Source organism: Marmota monax, unplaced genomic scaffold, assembly GCF_021218885.2.
Source record: "Marmota monax isolate L192 unplaced genomic scaffold, Marmota_monax_Labrador192_F-V1.1 WCK01_AAM20220418_F8-fsc00073, whole genome shotgun sequence".
In the NCBI taxonomy this organism is placed as follows: Eukaryota; Metazoa; Chordata; class Mammalia; order Rodentia; family Sciuridae; genus Marmota; species Marmota monax.
The window spans coordinates 3,496,144-3,519,455 of NW_026692846.1; the positions used below are offsets into that span (position 1 = coordinate 3,496,144).

A 23,312-nucleotide genomic window follows, 5' to 3' on the forward strand; every position below is an offset into this window, starting at 1 on the left:
ACAGGAATTCCATAAGGTGACTTTACCTAACTGTAATTACCTCCTAAAAGCCCCATCTCTAAACACCAAGGTCAGATTAGGTTTTCACCCTCTGTTTTCCTCGAAGTGGGACTGAATTTCCTCATTTTGAGCCTTAGGAGACACTCAAACCATAGCAAGGGCCCTCCCTGGAAAGCACCCTGCTGGCTTCCTGATTTCAGACTTCTGGCCTCTGGACCATAACCAATCAACACTTGTTTAAGCCACCAATCTATGGTCATTTGTTACAGTGGCCCATGAAAATACATACATGGCATCAAAGCCACTATCTAACCAGGCACAGTGGCTCACGACTCTAATTCCAGTGGCTCAGGAAGCTGAGATAGGAGGTCAAAGCCAGCCTCAGCAATTTATTGAGGCCCTAAGGAACTTAGCAAGACCCTATCTCAAAATAAAAAACATAAAGGGCTGGGGGTGTGATTCAGTGATTAAGCACCCCTGGGTACAATCCCTGGTACCAAACAAACAAACAAACAAAAAGCCAAAAAGCCTCCTGCCAATCCTCTCTCTCTCTCTCTCTCTCTTTTTTTTTTTTTTTTTTGGTACCAGTGATGGAACCCAGGGCACCTAACCGCTGAGCCACATTCCCAGCCCTTTTTATATTTTATTCAGAGACAGAGTCTTACTAATTTGCTTAATGCTTTGCTAAATTGCTGAGGCTGGCTTTGAACTTTCAATCCTCCTGCCTCAGCCTCCTGAGCCATTGGAATTATAGGTGTGCACCACCACGCCCGGCCTTTCTTAGGATCTTTGTAGAGGGGATCTAGTATGGGTATGAGGTCGCTCAAGATTATTTTAAAGGTTCCCTCCAACTTTGTATGTCTAACCAGGGCAGTCTTTGTGTGCTCTTTGAATCCCAATATCCATTTCTCATTTGCTTGGGAGATGTTAAAGCTGGTATAGAAGTAGAACCAAGTCCCAGAGACAGCCTTGGGCCTGATCCGAACACCCCCACTTGGCAGCTGGACAGCCCCACCCCACTTGGGGCTGTGTAAGCTCTTACACCTGATGAGTATCTGTTTTCTCATTGATAAGGGTTTTGAATGATGGTTCCTTCCTCCCCTGCAGATTGGCTGAGACGGTGAAATAAAGTGGGTATTATAAATAGGGAAATGCTGTACAAACATAAACAATGCTTCAGTTGGCCAGCTTTCCCAGTTGCTTGTCTTATCCATTTATAGAGAATAAGAACTATAGGAAGAGTACAGGTTGTGGAGTCAGACTGCCCAGGATTAGAGTTCCTAAATAGCACCAGCCACTCGTGTGCCCCTAGCCAAGTGGTGTGTCCTTTCTGGACCTCAGCACTCAGAAAAGCTACTTTTTGTGGATCTGTGAAGTCCCTGAGTGAGGCGTGGAGCCTGGTTCCTGGCACACAGCCCTCCGTCACTGGTGGTTCTTAAAGATGTCTCTTTTCTGTGTTCTGTAACATTAACCACATAGACCTTTATCATGCTGAGGCCCTCCCCTGCCCTCTGCCAGCTCTCTGTTGTCTAGTGGGCACTCTTCCTCAGTCCTCACCCTCTGTCTCCACCGAAGATGCTTCCTGGCATGCTAGAAATCCCCTCTATCTGTTTTTCTCTGAAGATGTGTTTTGTTTATAAATCATTCCTACTCCTTACAATTCAATAAAAACTCAATTGGTTTTCTACTGGTCCTGGGCAGGGATGAGGGGTAGCATATTATTATTTTATAAAAAATATGAATAATAACATAAGACATAAAACAGTCTTGGCCATACAGGAAAGGGTCAATAAATGCTTGCTAGCTTAAAGCATAAGGGTTGGTTCAGACCATTTTTTCGGTTGCTACTGTGTTTTCTGAGAGAACTAGTCCTGGCTTCCAGTACTGTCTTTTTAAAAAAATTTTTTTAATTGGAAAAAAAGCATGCATATGGTGGAATATTCACACAGAACATTAAAAATACATAAAGGAGAGCGACTCCCTCTCCCTGTTTTCTGTCTTTCCTGGAGATGTCACCTATTAAGAATTCTGTCTGAGGCTGGGGATGGAGCTCAGAGGGAGAGTGACGCTTGTCTAGCACACAGGAGGCCCCGGTCTGATCCTTTGCACTGCAAGGGAAAAAAATTCCTTCTGTGCTGTGCATAGTCTAAGCTATGTGTGTGAATCCTCTTTCCTTTGTCTTAAACCCAGAGCAATTTACACCTTTGGGTGGCTTCTGTTGCTATTTGGCAAGCTAGGTGCTATGGCCCTGGAGTTGACACAGGTCCCCTGCACCCTTCATGGAATTTGATTGCTGGGGTCCTCCAAGTGGGGGATGAGCAGGCTTCAGGCTCAGGTTCTGACCTCTGACTGGCATTAGCAGTTGGGCCCTACCACCCTGCAGATTAAACATGCCCGAGAGAGTCTCACGCCACACACCCCTTAGTCTCTCTATCTGCAAAAGGAGAGAAGGATAGTGGTGCACTGAGCGCCCCTGAGTGCTATAAAGCATATAAGGTTGGGGCTTTCTGGGAATCTGAGGCAGCATGAAGATCCCCCTTCAATCCCTGATTCTTGTAATTATGCCAAAAAAATTTTCAAGACATGTTGCTAAGAGTAGCAGGCATGAGTTTATTAGAAAGGATAGGAAAGGGGAAAGGAAGACACTCTCAAGGGAGAGAGTGGGTCCTCTCAAGAGAGGGGACGGCCCACCTGTCTTACTCTCCAGTTTTATTGGGTGGGGGGAGTGTCCCAGAGTGTCTTTAGAGTTCTGCCCAGGTCCACCTCTTGACTTTTGAGTGACAGCAGGATGACATCAGATTTTCAAGTCCCCACTACCATGGCAACTCTAGGTCACTTTGGCCCAGGCTGACCAGTTCTAATTGGACCTTGTTCTTAATGGTTTCATTATTAGGGGGGTGATCCTCATCTCCCTGAGTTCTGGAATCTGGTCTGTGTAAGGGTCACAGTGTGTCTCCCCATTCCCTCCCCGCCTCAGGGTAGCAAGTGCTCTTATCTGCATTTCCCGGGCCTGGGCCTGCATTTCTCCTGCAGATAACAGATTGTTTGCGGAGGAATGTAACATATCTTGGGGACTTAAGACATGCAGGGCTGCAGGCAAATTGCTTTTTAAAAGTGAAAACATGTGGGGGTCAGCACAGTGGGCCCAGTTTTAGAATGATTCCCTTGGCCTCATGTTTCCACCTATCACATCTCTTTGTCCCCTATCACTAGGGTTTTTTCATTTTGGGGCAGTACTGGGGACTGAACTCAGGGGCACTCGGCCGCTGACCCCCATCCCCAGCCCTATTTCGTATTTTATTTAGAGAGAGGGTCTCACTGAGTTGCTTAGCACCTCCATTTGCTGAGGCTGGCTTAGAACTCACAATCCTCCAGCTTCAGCCTCAGGCCAGCTCACTAGGGGTTTTGCAGGGGCCTCTACTACTATTCCTGAGGGATTAGTGAGTGGCTGGGAGACAGGGTGACAGGGCAGGTCCTTCCCTGAGGGTGCCCGGCCCTAGGAGCAAAAACTCTGCTCTTCATTTCTGCTTCTCTCCCTCCAGTCTTCCTTTCTTCTTCCAGGTCCCTCCCTCCTCCCAGCTCCTCCAGGTCTCTCCCTCCCTCCACCTCCTCCCTCTCCTTCCCTCCCTCTCTCCCGCTCCTCCCGGTCCAGCTCCTCCCACCGCACGCGCTTCCCCGCGTCGGTTTGAAAACCCGGGCCGGAGCGCCGGCAGGACGGGATCTGCGCATGCGCAGAGCGGCGCCGCTCGGCCCCAGTCGGAAGCGCCAGCCGTGAGCCGGGGGAGCGGCCGCTGAGGCAGCTCGGCCCGCTGCCCGTCAGGCCGTTGGCTCCTGCTCCGGCCCGGGCCACCGGCTGTGTAAGTGCGAAGCGGGGGGCTCCGGGTCAGGGAGTCGGCCGGCCCGGGGAGGGCGCGTGTGGCGGCCGCGCAGCCGCCGTGGCCTCGCGGAGGGGCTCGCCAGCCCACACCTGTCCGGCCGGGTCTGCCCACCTGCCCCGGGTCGCCGCCCCGCCCGGCTGCGATCGGCCCCGCTCGCGGCCCCGATGCCCGTGTGCCCTGCGCGCACCTGTCCGGGGCCGTGTCCACGCCCGCGGCAGACTCCGGCCGCACCTGCCGCTGGGCCGGGCCTGGGCGCGCCGGATCCGCGAGGTGCCCGCCGCCTCCGTTGGGTGCCCTCGGGCTGGCGCTCCTGGTGCGGGCGGCGACACGCCCCTCGCCCCGGGGCCCGCCGCTCTCCTGAAGTCGGCTGCGGGAGGAGCGCCTCGAACCCTCCCTGCAACTCTCGCTTGTGCTTGTGCGGGTGCAGCCGTGGGGCAGGAAAGTGTCACTCCGCGCTGGCCTGTGATCGCCTCTGTCAGTGTCCCCTCCGCCCGCTCACCTTCCCGACGACGTAAATGCCACCATACCCCTTTTTTGTGATACTGGGTACTTAACCCAGGGGCGTTCTACCAATCAGCTGCACTCACTTTGAGACAGGTTCTCCTAAATTGATGAGGCTGGCCTTGAACTTGCCAGCCTCTTGCCTTGGCCTCCAGAGTAGCTGGGATTACAAGCATGCACCACCTTATGCGTCCATAAAAGCCTTTCAACTGGAAGTTTTCTGTTGTTAGGATGCAGTGTGTTGTCTTCACATGTTTTGTGGAGAGGGAAATTAAAATGCTGAAACAGGGCTCTGTTCATTTCATAATGAGCTGAAGGTTTGAGGCTATGACTGAAACCCACCCCCACCCCCTCATTTAAACCAGTGACTGCTCATTTCTAAAAAGCACAGTAGCTACTTTCTGGGCCAGCTTTATTAATATTTGAAACAGAAGCACCAGCCTCACCATGTTGGAGACCTAAGAATGTTGCAGTACTACAGATTTGTCAAGATTTTGTTATGTTTTTAAAATTACACAGCAGACTAGTAGTGGAGAAGGAAAAATAATTGTCAAGACCCCCCCCCCCCCCATGTTGAGAATTCGTCTCAGGACCTCAGGCATGCCAGGCAAGCACTTTACTATAACCTAATCCCCAACTGGTTTTAAAAATTTTTGAGACATGGTCTGGCTAAGTTGCTAGAAGTTGTGATCCTCCTGTCTTGGCCTCCTGAGTATCTGGGATTACAGGCATGCAGCCAGGCTCAGGAAATGTTTAAAAAATTGACAACTTTGTTGATAAATCCTTTACCTAGCAGAAAACCTGCTTGTTTAAGTGTATTTTCCAGATATTTTCAATATATTTACCATTGTGCAACCACTACCATTCCAGAACATTTTCCATCATCCCAGAAAGAAGCTCCACACCTGTTTGCAGCCCTTTCTCATCCCCCTGCTACCCACTCCCCACAGCCACTGATTTGTTTTGTGTCTATGGATTTGCACGTTCTGGCCGTTTCATATTAGTGCCATACGTGTTGTTTGTGTCTGGCTTCTTTCAGCATAAATCATCCATGTTTTAGCATGTGTCAATACTTTGTGCTTTTTGTGGCTGAAAAACATCCCATGGCATGGATAGACCATCTTTTGTGTGTCTGCTTGGCACAATGCACATCTGATTTGTTTCCTCACTTTGGCTAATTTGAATGTTGCTGCTATGTACAAGGTTTTGACCTGCCGGGACACATTTTCAGATCTCTTGGGTACATACCTGGGAATAGAATGATAGTTTTCTAGCAACTCTGTTTCACTCTTTGAGAAGCTACCATGCTGAACAAATCCATTTTGATGTCTTCATAGTTGCTCTAGCTTTGTCTCGGACATTGTCTGCCTGGTGTTGGGCCGCGTTCCATTAGATCCCCTGGAAGGAGGCAGTAGGGAGGCCTGGCTGGAGCCTGAGCTCCAGTTTGCCAGTGTGGAGCAGGACCAGAGCAGGCTATGAGGATGGGCTTCCCATGCGAGACCCAGGGGTGTTGTGAAGTCTGAAGTGCGGAAAGTTGTCCACAATTGTAGTATACTTCCTGTTCTCAGCTTCTCTAAGACCTCCTGCTTCTTGGGTCAGAGGCATGGTTTGAATCTGAGACAGATTTTTATGGGAAGTTTGCTGTGGTCCTAAGAAGCTTCAGGGACAACTTTTGCTGAGGTGGTGTGCCAGGACATGGGTGTGTCCCCTCCTGTGTTTCTCGGTGTCCAGTTACAAGTGGAAGGGACCCTGAAGAGGACCTGGTTTGTAGGTTAAATCCCAAAGGTTAGAGGATTGATAATTGGGTTGCTTGTTTTTGTTTTTGCTCAGATAGGATAACAGAGAGACACGCAGCCACTATGTACTCTCATCATCGTTTCATAAAAATGAGATTTTTATTTTTTTTTGAGATGGTCTTGCTGTGTTGCCCATGCTGGTCTTGAACTCTCGGGCTCAAGTGATCCCCCCACCACAGCCTCCCAAGTGCACCACATCTCCCAAGATGACAGGCATACCCTGATGTGTGCTGCTAAGACTGTTTTAACACCAAAAAAGAAAGAAGTTACACTAAAAAGAAATGATGATCATAAGGCGGGCACAGTGGTGCACGCCTGTAATCCCAGTGGCTGGGGAGGCTGAGGCAGTAGAAGTAGGATCACAAGTTCAAAGCCAGCCTCAGCAATGGCAAGGCACTAAGCAACTCAGAGAGACCCTGTCTCTAAATAAAATACAAAAAAGGCCTGGGGATGTGGGTCAGTGGTCGAGTGTCCCTGAGTTCAATCCCCAGTATATATAAAAAAAAAAATCATGGTCATAGTTATTGTTCACAAGGCACTTATTAGGTTTGCTTAAGTTTTATAAAAAAGAGCATACATTCCTATTTTTCTCATTTTTCTACAGAGGAGAGGAACTGAACACTCCCCTAACCAGACCTGTGTTGAATGCCAGTGTCCCCCTGTCTTCAGGCAGAACGGCATCTACAGCACACGTGACTTGTGAGTCCTCACTTTTGCTCCTTGGAGAGGGTACGGTGGGAGGAACAGCAGGGCAGAGGAGGACTGTGGTTCTCCATGCAGCAGCTGGTTGCGTGCTAGAGTATAAGCTCTTTGAATTTAGACTTTCTTCCTTTTTTTAACTCTTGAAAATTTTTGAAAAATATAACATCAAATATATAATGTTTGAACACATGACCTATGTATAATATTTGAAATACATATTTTTAATTCATTTTAAAAAATATCTTTAATTGTAGATGGATACAATACCTTTATTTTGTTTATTTTTTTTATGTGGTGCTGGGGATTGAACCCAATGCCTCACACATGCTAGGCAAGCACTCCAACCACTGAGATACAATCACAGCCCCCATATTTTTAATTCTTAAAAGATTTTGGAATATACATAAAACATGTAATGCTTATGTACAGTTTTTTAGAAATATCTTTAATTAATTAATTAATTTTTATGTGGTGCTGAGGATCGAACCCAGGGCCTTACCTGTGCTAGGTGAGTGCTCTACCATTGAGCCCCAGCCCCAGCCCCCTTATGTACAGTTTTGAGGGTAACCACACAAATCCTCTGTACCTGCCACCCGCTGGGGAAGCACAGTGTCTGCTCTTTTCCTCACAAACATATTCCTCTACCACCTAAGTACCACTACCCAAGTTTGCTTATTTTTTTTTTTTTTTTTTTTTTCTGTATGTGTAAATATTCTTCAACAAAATAGTGTTCAGTGTTGCCTGTTTTTTAAAAAAATTTTTCCTTGCTGGGAGTTGAACCCAGGACCCGGTGCATGGTGGGCAGGTGCTCAACCACTGAAGGGCGCCCTAGCGCAGGTTTTGCCTGTGTGTGAATTTGATGTCAATGGAATCCTACTGTTTGTTAGTCGGCTACTTGGTTTCATTTGCTCTTGCCCGTTGGTTTTGAGCTCCACCCATGTTCCTGCAGTGTAGCTGTGGGTCGTTCACTATCACTATTCTAGTTTATTTATCCTTTCCTTTCTTACTGAGCATTGATTGACATTATCTCTGCATCTGGCTTCTGTGAACCCATGTTTACGTTTCCTCACCATCCGTGTGCCAGAGTTTTCGTGGGAGGAATCACCAGGTCCAGAGAGCACATGTGCTGCCTTTGTATGTGCCACAGTACTTTCCAAAGTGGACATGCTATCTGTGCTCCCATCTGTTGAATGGGAGAAATGACCTTTGATCCACAGCTTTGCAAACACTGGCTGCTTTTCATACTTACATAGTTTTGCCTGTACACCTGAGTTCATAGCAGCAGTATTCACAGTAGCCAAAAATATAAGCAAGTCGGGTGCGGTGGCTCACGCCTGTAATTTCAGCAGCTCGGGAGGCTGAGACAGGAGAGTCACAAGTTCAAAGCCAGCCTCAGCAAAAGTGAGCGCTAAGCAACTCAGTGAGACCCTGTCTCTAAATAAAATATAAAATAGGGCTGGGGATGTGGATCAGTGGTTGAGTGCCCCTGAGTTCAATCTTTGGTGGTTCCCTCCCCAAAAGTAAAAGCAACCCATGTGTCCATTCAATGGATGAATGAATGAAATGCGGTATTTGCACACAATGGGATATTATTCAGTTTGAAAAAGGGAGGGAATTCTTCACATGCTACAACATGGGTGAACCTTAGAGACTTTCTGCTAAATGAAATAAGTTAGTCACAAGAGGACAAACAGTGCATGATTTCAGTTATGTGAGTTACTTAGTAAGGTCAGATTCCTAGAGACAGAGGGTACAGTGGTGGTGGCCAGGAGCTGTGGGGAAGGGGAGCTGATGTTTAGTGGGCCCAGAGTTTGAGAGCAAAATTCTGGAGCTGGGTGTGGTGAAGGCTGCCCAGTAGTGTGAGCATACTTCATGCTGCACAACTGTATGCTGAGCCATGGTAGAGTGCATGTATATTTTAAAACAATAAAAACTTTATTTTTTTTAAAGAGAGAGTGAGAGAGAGGGAGAGAGAGAGAGAATTTTAATATTTACTTTTTAGTTATCGGCGGACACAACATCTTTGTTTGTATGTGGTGCTGAGGATTGAACCCGGGCCGCATGCATGCCAGGCGAGCGCGCTACCGCTTGAGCCACATCCCCAGCCCAAAAACTTTATTTTTTGGTACTAGGCAACCCTGGGATTCTTTGAGATACATCCCTATCCTTTTTTTGAGATAGGGTCTCACTAAGTTGCTGAGGCTGGCCTTGGACTTGCAATGCTCAGCTTCCTGGTTGCTGGGATGATGGGCATATGCCTCTGCATCCGGCTGCTTTTTTTTGGTCACACTGGTGGATGCGAAGTGGTCTGTCACTGTTTTTTTCCTGATTGCCACTGAGGTGGACCTATTTCTGGGCATGGATTGGCCATATGAGTTTCTTCTTCAGGAGGCTTGTATTCCGACGGGGCCTGCATCTTCCTTGCTCGTGGAGTGCCTGCCTCTTGGTGCCCTTTGTTGAGGAGACTGTCCCTCCTGCCCTTGCACAGTGGCGCTCGTTGCGTTTCACATCTCCTGGCTGTGTGGATCTGGTTCTGAGCTGGGTTACTTTTCGCTGGTCTAATTGTCTTTGTGAGAATACTGTGGTAATGGTGGCTTTTTTATCTGGCTTTTTTTTTTTTTAATAGCTTTATTGAGATATCATCCAGGTCACCAACCTAGGTGTACAGGCTGGTGACCTGGGGCATAGCAGATCAAGCTGCATAGCCACCACCACAATCAGTCTTAGGACACTTTTATCATGCTGCAAGGATACTCTGTTACCCCATTAGCAGTCCTACCTGGTCTTGCCATCTTGTGGGATAAATGCCCCTTGTTGGTGGTACCTCAGGAGTTTTGTAGCTACTCTTGCCATAAATTAGTTTGTTACCTTTCATCAAAAATCTGTTAGGGATCAGTGCAGTAGTGCATACCTATAATTCCAGCCACTTGGGGGCTGAGGCAGAGGATTGCAAGTTCAAGGACTGCTTGTTCAGTTATGTGAGATCTTGTCTTGAAAAATAACAAGGGCAGAGGTTGTAGCTTATTGGTAGAGCAATCCCCAGTATTGCCAAAAAAAAAAAAAAAATCTTGGGATGTAGTTCAATGGTACAGCACCTCTGGGTTTAATCCCCATTATCACCAAAACACACACACACACACAAAAAAAAAAAAAAAAAAAAAAAAAACAAACTTGGTAGGAATTCTATTCAGAATTGCATTGATTCTGTTCATCTGGGAGAATTAACTTCTTTAGGATATTCACTTCCTGTCCATGAGCACATCTGGCACCCCAACTTTTCTGTGTTCACTGGACGTTAGGAATGTGCATGATGAAATTTTGCACATGGTTAGTTTCAACTGTGGCTTCTCACAAAAGGGAAAAGTAAGTCTCAGTGACATTGCATGGGTCACTTACATCACACAGCAGTGGTCAGTGAGAACCACAAGCCCTGACTAGGTAGACCTGGTGCTGGTATTGAGGTCACTGTCCCCGCTGCTGATAGGACAGAAGCACAGGCTTTGCGTCTCTGAACCGGTGCTGAGGTCATCTCTGCTTCTCAGAGTCTAGCTTTCTCTCTTTGGACAGGGCCTTCAGGATGAGCGTCCCTGACTACATGCAGTGTGCTGAGGACCACCAGACCCTGCTGGTGGTTGTGCAGCCCGTGGGCGTGGTCTCCGAAGAGAACTTCTTCAGCATCTACCGGAGGATCTGCTCCGTGAGCCAGCTGAGCATGCGGGACTCTCAGCGTGCACTCTTCATCCGTTACCGGCACCACTACCCGCCCGAGAACAATGAGTGGGGCGACTTCCAGACGCACCGCAAGGTTGTGGGCCTCATCACCATCACTGACTGCTTCTCTGCCAGGGACTGGCCTCAGACCTTCGAGAAGTTCCATGTGCAGAAGGAGATCTATGGCTCCACGCTGTACGACTCCCGGCTCTTTGTGTTCGGGCTGCAGGGGGACGTGGCGGAGCAGCAACGCCCTGACGTGGCCTTCTACCCCAGCTATGAGGACTGCAGCTCCGTAGAGAAGCGCATCGAGGACTTCATCGAGTCACTCTTCATTGTGCTCGAGTCCAAACGCCTGGATAGGGCCACGGACAAGTCTGGGGACAAGATTCCCCTCCTCTGCGTCCCCTTCGAGAAGAAGGACTTCGTGGGACTAGACACTGATAGTAGGTAAGTATACTTGAGGAACTGCTGCCCCTGAGACACTGACCCCTGGACGGGGGTTTGGGTTGCTTCCTTCTGTAGAGTTTATTGCTGTGGGGACAGAGAAGTGTTGTCCACTGTTTTTCAAGACCAATGACTTAAAAACAGGTGGCCTTTGGGTAAGGGAATCCCTGGGGTTAGTGTGTGCATTCAGTACCCTTTGGGGGCCCTGGTGAGACTCCTGCAGCTTCCTACCAGTACAGTAGCCACAGCCACTTGTGTTGAGCATAGCAATGGACTGGCTGCATGCCCTGTATCCCAGGGAGTGCTAGATAGAGCAGGGGAGGTCAGGCCAGGTCTCCTTGCCATCCTCTTCACTCTGCCCACTGCCTGTTTCTCTGTCCTGCAAAGCTGCTGTCCCGTGGAAGAAGTAAATGTGAGCTTAGCAGCAGCCTCTACAAGAGGGAGCCCTTCCTGCTAGGGGGAGTGCAGGGAGCTGTTGCTCCTGGCCTTGTGGCCTCAGCAGGCATCTGGTCACTTGAGTCTCTTTCTTACCATGGGACTGGGATGGTATTCTGTGAGGATCACTTGGCACAGCGCCTGCACAGAGCAAGTCCTTGGGTGCTCCTGGAACTGATCTGTGGCCACACAGCAGTTTTCTGGTTGGTGGTAAGTCTGAGGAGAAGATGTCACAGAACCAAAAACAACTGTCCAGTCCAGCCTAGGAGTTGGAAGCATAGAGTGGCCCTGTCACACTGTGTGAACTTTGAGGGTCTGCAGGGAAGTTTCATTTCCTCACCTGCACGTGAGCTTTTGGCTTAAGGATGGGGAGTGAAGTGGCCCTCATGGTATGCGCATTCTCACAATTATAAGCACTAGTCACCCTCTGCACTTCAGTGAGCCTGTGAGGCCCATGAGCTGGCTCAGATCCATTCCCCTGGTGGCTGGTGACCTGGATCTGGTGCAGGAGCGGAGCTCATCTCACCTTGCCTGCACCTCCTGCTGGCAGAGAGGGTATGCATCTCTCCTGCACAGACCCTTCATTCTGTGGCTGGATGTACGTCCAGTTTGAGTTTGGCCCAGGGGCTGTGTGCTGGGCTCTCTGATGGGCAGCCTGCCTGCCGCCCTCGCCTCCCAGTGCCCTGGGTGTGGGTGTGTTACATAAAGGCCCCGCCTGCCCCGCTCCCAGAGCCATGGTCATTTCTTGTACATGTAGAGTGGTAGCTATCAGAGTTTTTGTTCTTGTCCGTTTCTAATTTTGCTTGTTCCTCTTTCTTTTCTTTTCCTTTGTTTCTCTCATACCGCCCTGTGAGTGTGTTGTTGGGTCTGAAAAGGTAGGCCGTGCACGCGCTGCTCCCTGGCCGCGCCCTGTGAGCTGGCTTCCCTGGCCCTCATTGCTTTCAGAAACAGAACTTCCCTGCTGCCTGGATTCCTATGTTATCTGGATAACCTTTTAATTTTTAATGTTTGAATCATAGCTTTGTTAGCATGTAACCCATTGGTGTTTGATATTTGTTGAAATACTTGCTGTGGGAGAACATGTTTGGTCTTCAGTATTCAGAGACAAATGAGGCTTCATTCATTTTTTGGTTTCTTTTGAGAAAGCAAGATGCCCCTTGATTTCAGGGGAGTTTTAGCTGGGGACTCAGGCTGCCGTGCCTTGCTTGAGCCTGGGCTTGGGAACAGATGCTCAGGCTTGTGCTGGTGGCTGTGGCTGTGGGGTGCATGTTGGCGGCCCTCGGGAGCGAGTGTGCTGGGCGCTGGAGCTGCGGGGGTGGCCCCTCCACCTTTGCTTTCACCTGAGCCTGCATTCCCTCTTCCCTCACCTCCACACTTCCCCCAGCAGGGGGCAGAGGTAGTCCCCACACTGAGTCCAGTCCATGGCCTCTTGGGAGGGTTCAAGGGTGACCTTTCTAAGTGTAGGGCAAGAGGACCCCTCCCACAGCTGGTTCGCTGGAGTCTGTGGACACGGAACCTCTGTCTCTGGCCACCAGTTCCTCTCTGCCTCCGCATTCAGAGTGGAGTGGGGGTGGGCGGGGTCCCTGCTTCCGTCACAGGCCTTGCACCAGCTTTCCTCTCCCCTCTAGGCAGGAAAGCCACGTCCACCACTGGTGGCATGCCATTCATTTGTGTTATGGATCTGGAGCATTCAACGGATGGTCAGCTCCAAGGACAGTCTTTGTCTGGCCTCCTTGCTGTCCCCAGTGCACTGTGGGGAAAGTGTCACTTCTGTACACTGCTGCTACCCACCAGCTTTCCTGGAGCCTGGTATTTTCTTTAGTGCTGTGGCTCAAATGAGAACACATTCATTCTTCACTTCCTTTATCTCAACTGAGATAGGTGGGACTTCCTGAAGGATTTTCTTACATTCAGGGTAGGGGGACAAAAGAGAAATGAACATGGCAGGTGTGGGAAATTGGAGCTGTCCACCTGGGAAGTACAGGACAGGGTTTCTCCATGACTGTGGGGCCTTCCTGTCACTGGAGCCTGGAGTCCATGTGAGAAGTACTTGGCCTGGGCTCTGCTCTTCTCCCTTGCCCATCTCTGGCAGGAAGCACATTAAGGCCATCACCCAGGAGCTGCCTGGAATTGTGAATCTCTGTCCTGGGCCTCCTGTGTGAAGGACAAGTGCCCATCCTAAGTGGAACGGGCAGGTCCTTGTTAGTAAGGACCTCCAGTGCTGCTTCAGCACACATTTACTGGGTGCTTGCTGGGTGCTGTGCTAGGTGCTAGAACCAGCTGAGGGGTACTTTAGAGACAGGAAAGAGGAGACCAAACACAGCGCACAAGTTCTGATTTCAACAGCTGGGTGTGGAGTGTGGGCCACTGATGGTCAGGGGAAGACTGTCGGGTGCCTGTCTCAGGTGGAGATTTGAGTTTGGGGCCCAGATCCACAGAGGAGTTGAGTCCACAGAGGCTCAGGTGAAGGGAGAACTGTCACTCTCTGGACTGTATTTAGAAGCATGGATGTGGATGAACTGAGGAGGCTGTAGATTGAGGCAGGAGGAGGCCTGGGGCTAGCCTGTGGGTCTGGCCGAGAACAAGAGGTCAGAAAAGAGCCCAGACTGGGGCAGCGTTGTGTGTTTTCTAAGCTTGGTTTGTTAGGGACAGCTGCCATGTGTCTTAGAGGTGCTGACGAGTGGCAGGCTGCTACTGAAGAAGTCGAGGTCCCATGAAGCAAGATGCCATCTGTCTCAGGCCTGGGAGCGCCTGTGTGGAGGGGGCTGCTGGTAGTGGGGAGAAGACAGTCAAGGGCTCCAGGCTGAGCAGGGGCTCCAGCCCAACAGGTGGCCGACCAGGTGGGGTCCGGGGAGTGGTGACAGGGGCTGGGGGGTGTTGGACAGTTCTGGAACAGTCTTCCCATTACAGACTTAGAGAATGAAGCCCTCCGTGGGCATGGTGGTCTCTGTGGTTAGGCCCTGACTGTGCCACTGCTGCTTATCGTTGGTTCTTCATCAGGCAGCATGCAGCTTCAGTGATGGCGGTAAAGCCCCTGCAGTGGAGTGTGAAGCATTGCATCTTAACTTCCGTCAGGGCTCTCTCCAGGTGTGGTTGTCTGGAGCTTCAGCTGTGCCAGCCGGGCACTGGCAGGGTGTTCACCTGATTGCATTTACCCGATGTCTATAATGGGAAGGCTCCCATTGTCCAACATCCCAGTGCAAAATCACGAGAGGTAACTGCTGGATAATTATGCTGGGCAAGCGCTCCGCCACTGAGCTACAACCCTGGGCCTAAAATTGTACTTTTAATATTTGAATTTTGTGTTAATGTTAAACTCATTACTACTGTGGCTTAATGCTATGCTTTCTCATTTTTGTTCTCTGTGGTGCCAGGATTGAAACCAGGGCCTTGTGCACTGCGAGGCAGATGCTCACCATGCTGAGCTATATCCCCAGCCCCGTTCTTCTTCTTCCTCTTCTTTTAAACTTTATATAAAAAAAAGTTTATTTAGCTCACTGGTTTTCATTTTTTACATACTGTTTCTTTTTTCTTTCTTTCTTTCTTTTTTTTAAAAAGTATTTTTAGTTATAGATGGACACAGTACGTTTGAGATGGCATGAGCCTTGAGCAGGATGGCGCTGGGCCGGTGGGCCTGGGTGTGGACCTTGAGGGCTATGGGAGGAGCCTGGGGGTGCAGCTTCTGCGAGCCCCATTTCTCCTAGCACTGTAGGGGTCCTTTGAAGGCTTGAAGCAGGAGAGGGCACTGCTGGCTGTGCTTTGCCACTTTGGCTGTGTGCACAGAGGCTCAGGAGAGGGCACTACTGGGGAGGTTCAGAGGCCAGCAGAGGCTAGGGATGTGGCCTAGTGTGGTTGGGATGGAGGAGCGGCTGGAATGCGGGGGTTTCTCAGGGTGCGCCTGTTGACAGGGAGAAAGCTAGCCGAGTCTGGGCGACCTCCCCCTTTCTGTTTGTGTCAGGCCTTGGTTCAAGCAGCCCTTTGGCACAGCAGAGATGAGTTCCCGGGTAGCCAGAGCTGCTGAGCTGAGGACAGTTAGGTCTGAAGGGACAGCTTCATCTTGACACCTTGGGTCCCCCTAGTCCAGTAGGAGCGGCTGTCTTCTAGAATCCCTCAGGCTCATTCTGGATGCAATTGCTTCCTCCTGGGGAACATGTAATAGCTCTTCTTCTTAAAAAAAAATCGTATCTAAGAAACTTGATGTTTGGAAGATTAGGAGTTTTTTGTATGGTTTGGGTATGGTTGCTTTGGCTTCTGAGTTGATATGGCGTTTGAAGCCTTTGCATTATTTAACAGCATGTCCTTGCCAATATTTAAAGAGCTGAAGCATGCATCCTGGGCTCTGCCCTGAAGGCTTTATTAAAGCCTGCTCTGAAATTGTGAAGATAAAGGTCCTGTTTGCTAAAGCCAAATGGTTGGCTAATAATATGCAGCATTTCTCTCTTTATAAAATAGTAATAGAGTTAATGTAAAAGTGGAACATAATTGATTTTTTAAAAAGCTGAAACAAACTTTCTTGTCCTAATGTTGCAGTTGGAAAAGATGAAAAGAAATACCCTCCTCTCATCTTGTCCAAGTGCAGTCCACAGTAGCAGTCCTGCACACCTGTTACCTTTAAAGGGTCACTTGGCAGTGCATTTGTGAAGTCAGGACCCCTCCAGCTCCTGTAACTGGCAACAATGGTCCTTGGCTTTTAGTCCTGGAGCCTGAGGCTGCCTCCCTAGCAGTTTCTAGCAGCGAGAGTGGGATAGTGCTTAGCCAGTGTGCCCTGTGGCGTGAGCAGTGACAGTGATGAGTCTCACTGCATTTTGTTTTGCAGGCATTACAAGAAGCGGTGCCAAGGACGCATGCGGAAGCACGTGGGGGACTTGTGCCTGCAGGCTGGGATGCTGCAGGACTCCTTGGTGCACTACCACATGTCAGTGGAGCTGCTTCGCTCAGTGAATGACTTCCTGTGGCTGGGGGGTAAGACGGCACGGCCAGGATGCGCCAGAGGCCCTTGTTTTCACTGTTATGGCCCTTGCCCTCTGCTTAGGGTGCCATTGCTCACGCCTTTACCTCCTGCCCATTCATCAAAACCTCCTCCATACATCAGACGATGAGGGGATGAGCAGGTGGACATTCCATAATGTCCATAACATGGGATGTTACTCAGCCATAAAAACCAAAGAAATAGTCCCAGCAACTCAGGAGGCTGAGGCAGGAGGATTGCAAGTTCAAGGCCAGCCTCGGTAACTTAACAAGACCCTGCCTCAAAATAAAAAATAAATAGAGCTGGGGATGGTAAGCACCCCTGGGTTTAATCCCTAGTATCCCTGCCCCCTCAAAAAAAGTCCTCAAAAAAGAATGAAATACTGACATCTCTGTAGCATGGGTGGGCCTTGAAAACCTTGTGCTGAGCCAGATAGGGCATGGTCCCATTTATATGATATATTCAGAATAGGCAGACCAGTGGATGTGGAAGGCAGGCCCATGTTGGGAGGGCCTGGGAAGGAAGTGGTGGCTAATGGCCAGCTGCCTTCTGGGATGGTGAAAATACCCTGGCATCAGGTGGTGATGGTGGTACAACTGTGGATAGTTCAACGTGGCTGAACTGCACACTTGAAGAAGATGAATCTGTAGTGATTTATATTTCAACTTTAAAATTTAAAGGACAAAAAAAGCTAAAACCCACTTTGAAGAACAGCAATCATGTAGGGCTGGAGTTGGGCCTGGAAATGCTTGTCAATGAGTTTTCCTTTGTGGATGGCATCTGCTGGCAGTGGGAATTTGGAGTGTGAACTAGGGTTTTCCATCAGGTGTCCTGTAAATAAATGCCTGTTAGGTGACAGGTTCATAGGCTTTTTCCTTGAGGTTGACAGCTTAGTGAGGGGGCTGTCACCCACTTAGAATAAACCAAGTCAGAATGAAGGAGTAAAGTGAGTTCTGATGTAGTTGAACACAGACATCTTCAGTGTGTGTGACATACTTAAAATGGGCTTGAGGAGTCCATAATTTGGCTTCTTGAAGAGAATAGAGAAATACAAGTGGGGAAAGAGAGGAAACGAGAGCCAGGAATAGATGGGAAGGAAAGCAGGAGCAGGGGAAGGCTCTAGCAGGAGGCAGAGACAGCCTCAATGCTCCCTGGTTTTCCCTGGAAGTGGCCTTGGGAGTGCCTGCCTTCCTGGCAGATGTGCTGGACTCCAAGATGCCATGAGACCCTGGCGCAATGGTGCCCGCTCAATGCAGGGCGCCCTGAGGGGCAGCTCCTGAGGAAGTGTGCCAGAGGTCCCAGCTGGCACCATGCATCCTTCCCCTTGGTCGCTCCGAGGGTAGGGTGGCGTTTTCCAGAGGCTGCGCAGCATCTGCACTGGTACAGACTCCAGGAGAAGCAAGCCGGAGACTCTGCTGGCTTGTAGCAAATCAGGTGTTAAGGAAATTTTAAAATGGTGAAGTAAGGCTATTTTTCCAGTATGTTATTTTTGTTTTGGAAGACAGTTATTTTCATTAAAATAGGGTGATTAGTTTATTATTATTTTAAAAGGAATTAATACTTAAATATTTAAATCCTATCTCAGTTTTATTTTATAACATGGCAAATACCTATAGATATAAACCACATTAAAAAAAAAGGTTTTTGTGGTCCTTAGTAATTTAGTAATTTAGTGTTGAGAAATTTTGAGAGCAGAAGTTTAAGCACCACTGAATTAATGAGTAAAGGTGATAAGGGTGAACTTGGGAGCACGACCTGCAAGCCGCTGGTGTGGCTTTAGATTACGAGGGAGTGCCTGTTGGCAGGAGGACGGGGTGCACCTCTGCATGGCTCGTGGGAGGAGCCAGCCTGAACATGTTTGTTGCAGTCCCAAGAGCAGCGGACACACATTGGTGTGGGTGGCGCTGCTCTAAACATCTTCAGCACCAGGCATGTGATGCATCCTGTCTCTGCAGGTCTAGCACCAGCCCAGAGCCTGCCCTGTCCAGGTGTGCAGGTGCTGCTCCCGTGGATGAATCGGTGAGCAGGTGCATGTTTCACCAGTGCACCCCCCTGCACTGTGGCACCTGGAGCCTCGTGGGTTGCCAGCCCTGACGAGGGCCTGTGAAAGCAGGGTGGCCAGTTTCTGTGTGTAGCATAACCATTGATGTTTAGGTTTGATTTTTGTTTTGAGGAAAAAACTGATGTTTTCAAATAATCTAGCTGTTTAAATCATTTTTAGCTACTGTAAATTGAGTTATTTGCGGACCACTAACTTTACTATTTATTCCCCACTTCTTTTTTTCTTTTCACATCCAGCTGCCCTGGAAGGGTTGTGTTCTGCTTCTGTCATCTATCACTACCCTGGAGGGACCGGCGGCAAGGCTGGGTCTCGGAGGCTGCAGGGCAGCTCACTTCCGGCTGAAGCAGCCAACAGACATCGACCAGGTAAGCTCTGTTATTTCTTCTGGTCTCTGACTAACTTGCAGTCTTAAAAGAAAACAGGAGGAGTTTATTGCTTTTTCCTCTGAGTTAGGGCTGACCAGTGTTTATTAAATAAAGTATGAGGCCTTTTGAGTCAGAAATCTCGCAATGAGATGTTTTCTTCTGATTTTCTTGAGTGCTTATTCTTCTTACTGAGTGCAGTTGGTCATAGTGTTGGGTTGATTTCTGGAACTCTGGCATGGAATTCCATGGTGGAGCAGCCTTGGGGATCTGCATTGGCCCTTTTTCCCCATTTCTATTTTTGGGCGAGTCTGGTCCCAGAGGACAGTTTTAATTGCTAATTCAGGGCTTGGGCTATTCTTAGGTTTTCTAATAGGTGAAGTTCTCTTTAAGGAGTTAAATTTGATTTCTCATGTTTGTTGGCATAAATGACCAGTAAAAACACATCTTTGAAGGAGCAGACCCACAAGTCCAAGTGAACTTGAACCTTTGACCCGTAACAAGTAAACTGGCCTTCATGGTGTGGGATATAGTCATCATGTTGCATAGGCCCCAAGTGTAGTGAAGAATGCAGAAACAAAACTGCTAGGTAGTTTTTGGTTCATGAGATTTTTGGGCATCCAAAAATTCCGCCCCCCCCAGACAGAAAGGATGGTTGTCAGTGTATGTTGGGGGTTTGCCTCTGAGGTGTTCATCTATTCACAGAGACCCCAGATACCTTTGGGTGCTGCTGCACAGCTGTCTGGATCCTGGTGGCCTGTGCAGCTCTTAGATGAGGCCTGACAGTTCTCAAGGGTATTTGATGGTTCTTTGGTGGGAGAGGCCCCTGAGAGCAGAGTGAAGTGGGCTGGGAGGGTGTGGGGAGTAGAGGCTGGAGAGAGGAGTGTTTCTGCTTTTGCCTCCTGGGCTTTGGTCTCCTTTGTGAGGCTCTGGCTCAGGTGCCACTAGCCTTGTGCCTTGTGGTCATGACTGCTGTCCCTGTTTCTGTCCAGTCAGTCTCCAGGCGCTGACATCGTACACATGTGGAACACAGGAGCAGGTCCCTGTTTCTCTCTAAGGAAGCCCCTCTGCACTCTGGGAAGTGCCTTTCCACTGGTGTTCTTTTTTCTGAACTGTGGCTTGAGGTGTTGACAGTGTGTGGACTATTCTGCTGGTGTGATTAGTGAGATGAGAAGCCTTTCAGGCAGCCTTGCTGAATGTAGGAAGGAAAGTCTAAAGAAGTTGGAAAACTGCTCTGTCTGCAGTAGAAAATGTCTTTATGTAGTTCTCAGAGTATAAAGATCTTGGAAACTTTTCACTGTTGAAGACTGCCTGTGGGGGGACTCTCCAGTGATGCCCAGGGGATGGCGGGGAGAGCAGGGACTCCCATACAGGAGCTGGAAGCCATTCGCCTCCTCAGAGGCAGGGCCTCGTGAGCAGATAGTGGCCCCATGTCCGTGTCAGCGTCAGGATTAGTGAGCTTGTAGCTGCCCATCTCCTGGGAGCTTATGGCTTCTGCTGCCTGAGATGAGGGCCAGACCAGCTGATTGACACCTTTCCTATACCTGGAGGAGTGGGTATCTCAGTCCCCCTCTTCAGCAGTGGAAAGCAGAGGTATAGATGCTGGTTGCTGTCAGTGTGAACTGACGCAAGTTGTGTAATCTCCTGTGCCCCAGCTTCCTTATCTGTAAAACAGGGAAGGTGATAGTAGTTCTACCTCACAGGGTCACTGAGAAGGTGGAATGAGATCACAGGTAAATTAGGACCCAGCACTTGGTGAGATTAGAAGCTGTTGCTATTACAAGTATTACTACTGTTGCCAAATAATGATCTGAGTTCAAGAATATTATTGAAAGATTTTTGACATCTCAGATCTAGACTGCAGTTTTTTTTTTTTTTTTTAGAGAGAGAGAGAATTTTAATATTTATTTTTGGTTTTTGGCGGACACAACATCTTTGTTTATATGTGGTGCTGAGGATTGAACCTAGGCCGCACGCATGCCAGCGAGTGCACTACCACTTGAGCCACATTCCCAGCCCCTAGACTGCAGTTTTCAGGCATATTTCCTCTAAGATTGGGGCACTCCCTCCCCTTAAAATTGAGTTATCTTAGCCTAACTGTAGTCCCTGCCTTGTTTTGCTTTAATTCTTCTTTTAATTCTTTCTTTTTTTCTTTAATTCTTCTTTTGTCTTAATTCAATTTTTAAAACTTTACTTTTGGTTCCACTAATAGTTTATTCTGGAGACTCGTGTATGAAACTGTAAGTCTGAGATTAACGGATGACACAGTGTATCCCAAAATTAATATTTCATTCTATAATTAATCCCTAAGAAAATGCTTATCATTGACTCACCAATGTTTCTTTTTATGGTCATCTCTACTTTTTGTTTTATCTGAACCCAGTAATAGTAGCCATCATTCTCAGAGTTATCCAGCAGTGTTGGGGTGGGGCCAGTGATAGAATCTGTGCTCAGTAGGCGCCGGGGGAGGGCTCTGGTCAGAATAGCAGAGAGTCATTCAGCACCCCAGGCCGGGGGGGCCTGCCCAGGGCTCTACTGTGGTCCACAGAGTGGGTGTCAGAGGGTGGGTGCCAGTGCTTCTCTGCGAGGGACTGAGGCCAGGTGGTCTAGCTAGCTGGGGATGTGATCCAGGTGCTCAAATGCATAGTGGTCCTTCTCAGCTACTGCAAGCAGCCCAGCCCGAAACCTGTGAGTGAGCGGCTTCTGTGGCCTTATGGGAAGAGATGTCATTGGAAATAAGAGCCAGAGTGGCCTAGGCTAAAGTCATGCCTTTTTACAGAGTCTTATTTGCAGCTAAACACCTAAAAGTCAAAATATATATTTTTTTACTTTCTTAACCTTTTAAGCATTAAGAACAACATATTGAAAATGATTCCAGTGCAAAAAACAAACAACAACAACAACAACAAAAAACCAAACAAAAAAACGTGGCTTGAAAATCCAGCTGTTGCTGAGTCACATTCTGTCCATTTTTCTAGTGATGTTGTTAGGAGAACTAGCTGTGAAGACTGAGTGGTTCTACGGAGTTTTTAGTCTGAAGAAAAGATCAACTTGCTTAAGCTAGTGAGTTTTGAGAGAGTAGACCTCTGTATTCTTTCTTGGTGGTGAATGTAGCTCTTGTGGAACTTGCAGCTTTGTTTTTGTGGCCTGAATCTTTCTCCTCATTTGTGGGTGGGATGACAGTGGAACCTGCTGAGAGCCCCCAGTGTCCAGTACAGAGTAACTGTCACAGTGACAGACTGGGTGGCATCCACCTGTCAGCTTTCCTATGTGGAGGAGAGGAAGGCAGTGTCACTAAATAGGCATGCTTTTTCAAGAACTTTTGTCTCTTAACAGTTGTGTCACCCTTTGGGAGTCACCATGCAAGGTACTGACACTGTCTACTGCTCCAAAATCAGTGATGGCTTCATGGTAGCAGGGTTCGGGGATCAGTTGGGTTTTAGAATAGAGCAAAATACAGAGCCTGGGAGGAAGCCAGCCTGATTGCTGGATGGGCAGAGCCTGTGGCGCAGCCTACCCACTGTGGACCAGGAGGTTGCCCTGGGTGCCCCTGGTCCCTTCCTGGTCAGCTTAGTTTCTGTGAGCCTCTCTCTTTTGTTGACATGCAGGGGTGTGGAACTTTTTAGATTAATTACTGAATACCATCCCTTCCTGAAGCAGAATTCAGTATGTGCTAACTAAGCTTTTAGTCATGGTTTCTGAGCATCCTAGTTAACAAACTCCCCTCATCTCTTCTCAGTATGCAGGCAATTTATTTTGCTGTGTCTTTTTCAGCAGCTTGGATGGGCTTTTTGGCCATAGGTGGAGCTGTTGTACCTTTTTTTTTTTTTTAAAGGCCTAATTTTCCTGTTTTTAAAGAAGATTTAAACAAGGTTGCTTTAATTTTATTTTTTTATCTAGTGCTTCAGAATAGCACGATGTCCATTATTTCTGGATACCTGGAAAAAGCATTCCAGTTATATCTTATTTTTGTCTGTCATCTCAGCACGAACATCTTAGGCATGCTGTGAGAGAGTGGTGAAGCTGAACTTTCCTTCCAATATTAGAAACCAGCTGGCTGTGCCTTCGTGAGAGAGAGAGAGACCACCTCTGGAGCCCCTTAAAGCTGAGAAGAACTTTGAGCCCCTGGTCTTGCACCCTGCTGTGCATTCACTGGTGGGACTCATTTTCCAAATTCAGCCACGTGGGTCTGAACGCAGGCGCTGCACCAAGCCAGGTGCTCCTAGAGAGTCCTCTCGTCTGGGCAGGGGCTGCTGATATCTCTGCAGAGTGGTGAGAACAGGAGAAGGGGCACAGTGTTCAGCAGAGGGGAAAGACCTCGTGGAAAGCCCAGCCCCGCTGGCTAGTAGTTTCTGTGTTGGAGCCATAATTTCATAATTTTGAATAATTACTAAGGGACTAAACTAGGAGGAAATGGTTTTGTGAATAAAGGTCCAGTTAAGAAGTGAG

General features: G+C 48.5%; 1 protein-coding gene across 3 annotated transcripts in view; it reads left to right on the top strand.

Annotated features, from left to right (window-relative positions):
• The first annotated feature begins 3,740 nt into the window (after positions 1 to 3,740).
• Trappc9 (trafficking protein particle complex subunit 9) overlaps positions 3,741 to 23,312 on the top strand; it is a 499,910-nt gene continuing 480,338 nt past the window's right edge. For 2 of the 3 annotated variants that reach the window (XM_058580865.1, XM_058580867.1), the window contains exons 1-5: positions 3,741 to 3,857; positions 6,780 to 6,874; positions 10,445 to 11,038; positions 16,287 to 16,432; positions 18,738 to 18,866. In XM_058580865.1, the coding sequence (XP_058436848.1) occupies positions 10,455 to 11,038; positions 16,287 to 16,432; positions 18,738 to 18,866 (859 nt within the window). In that variant the 5' untranslated portion in view covers positions 3,741 to 3,857; positions 6,780 to 6,874; positions 10,445 to 10,454. The remainder of the gene's footprint in view (positions 3,858 to 6,779; positions 6,875 to 10,444; positions 11,039 to 16,286; positions 16,433 to 18,737; positions 18,867 to 23,312) is intronic. The other variant, XM_058580866.1, reaches the window with a different exon arrangement.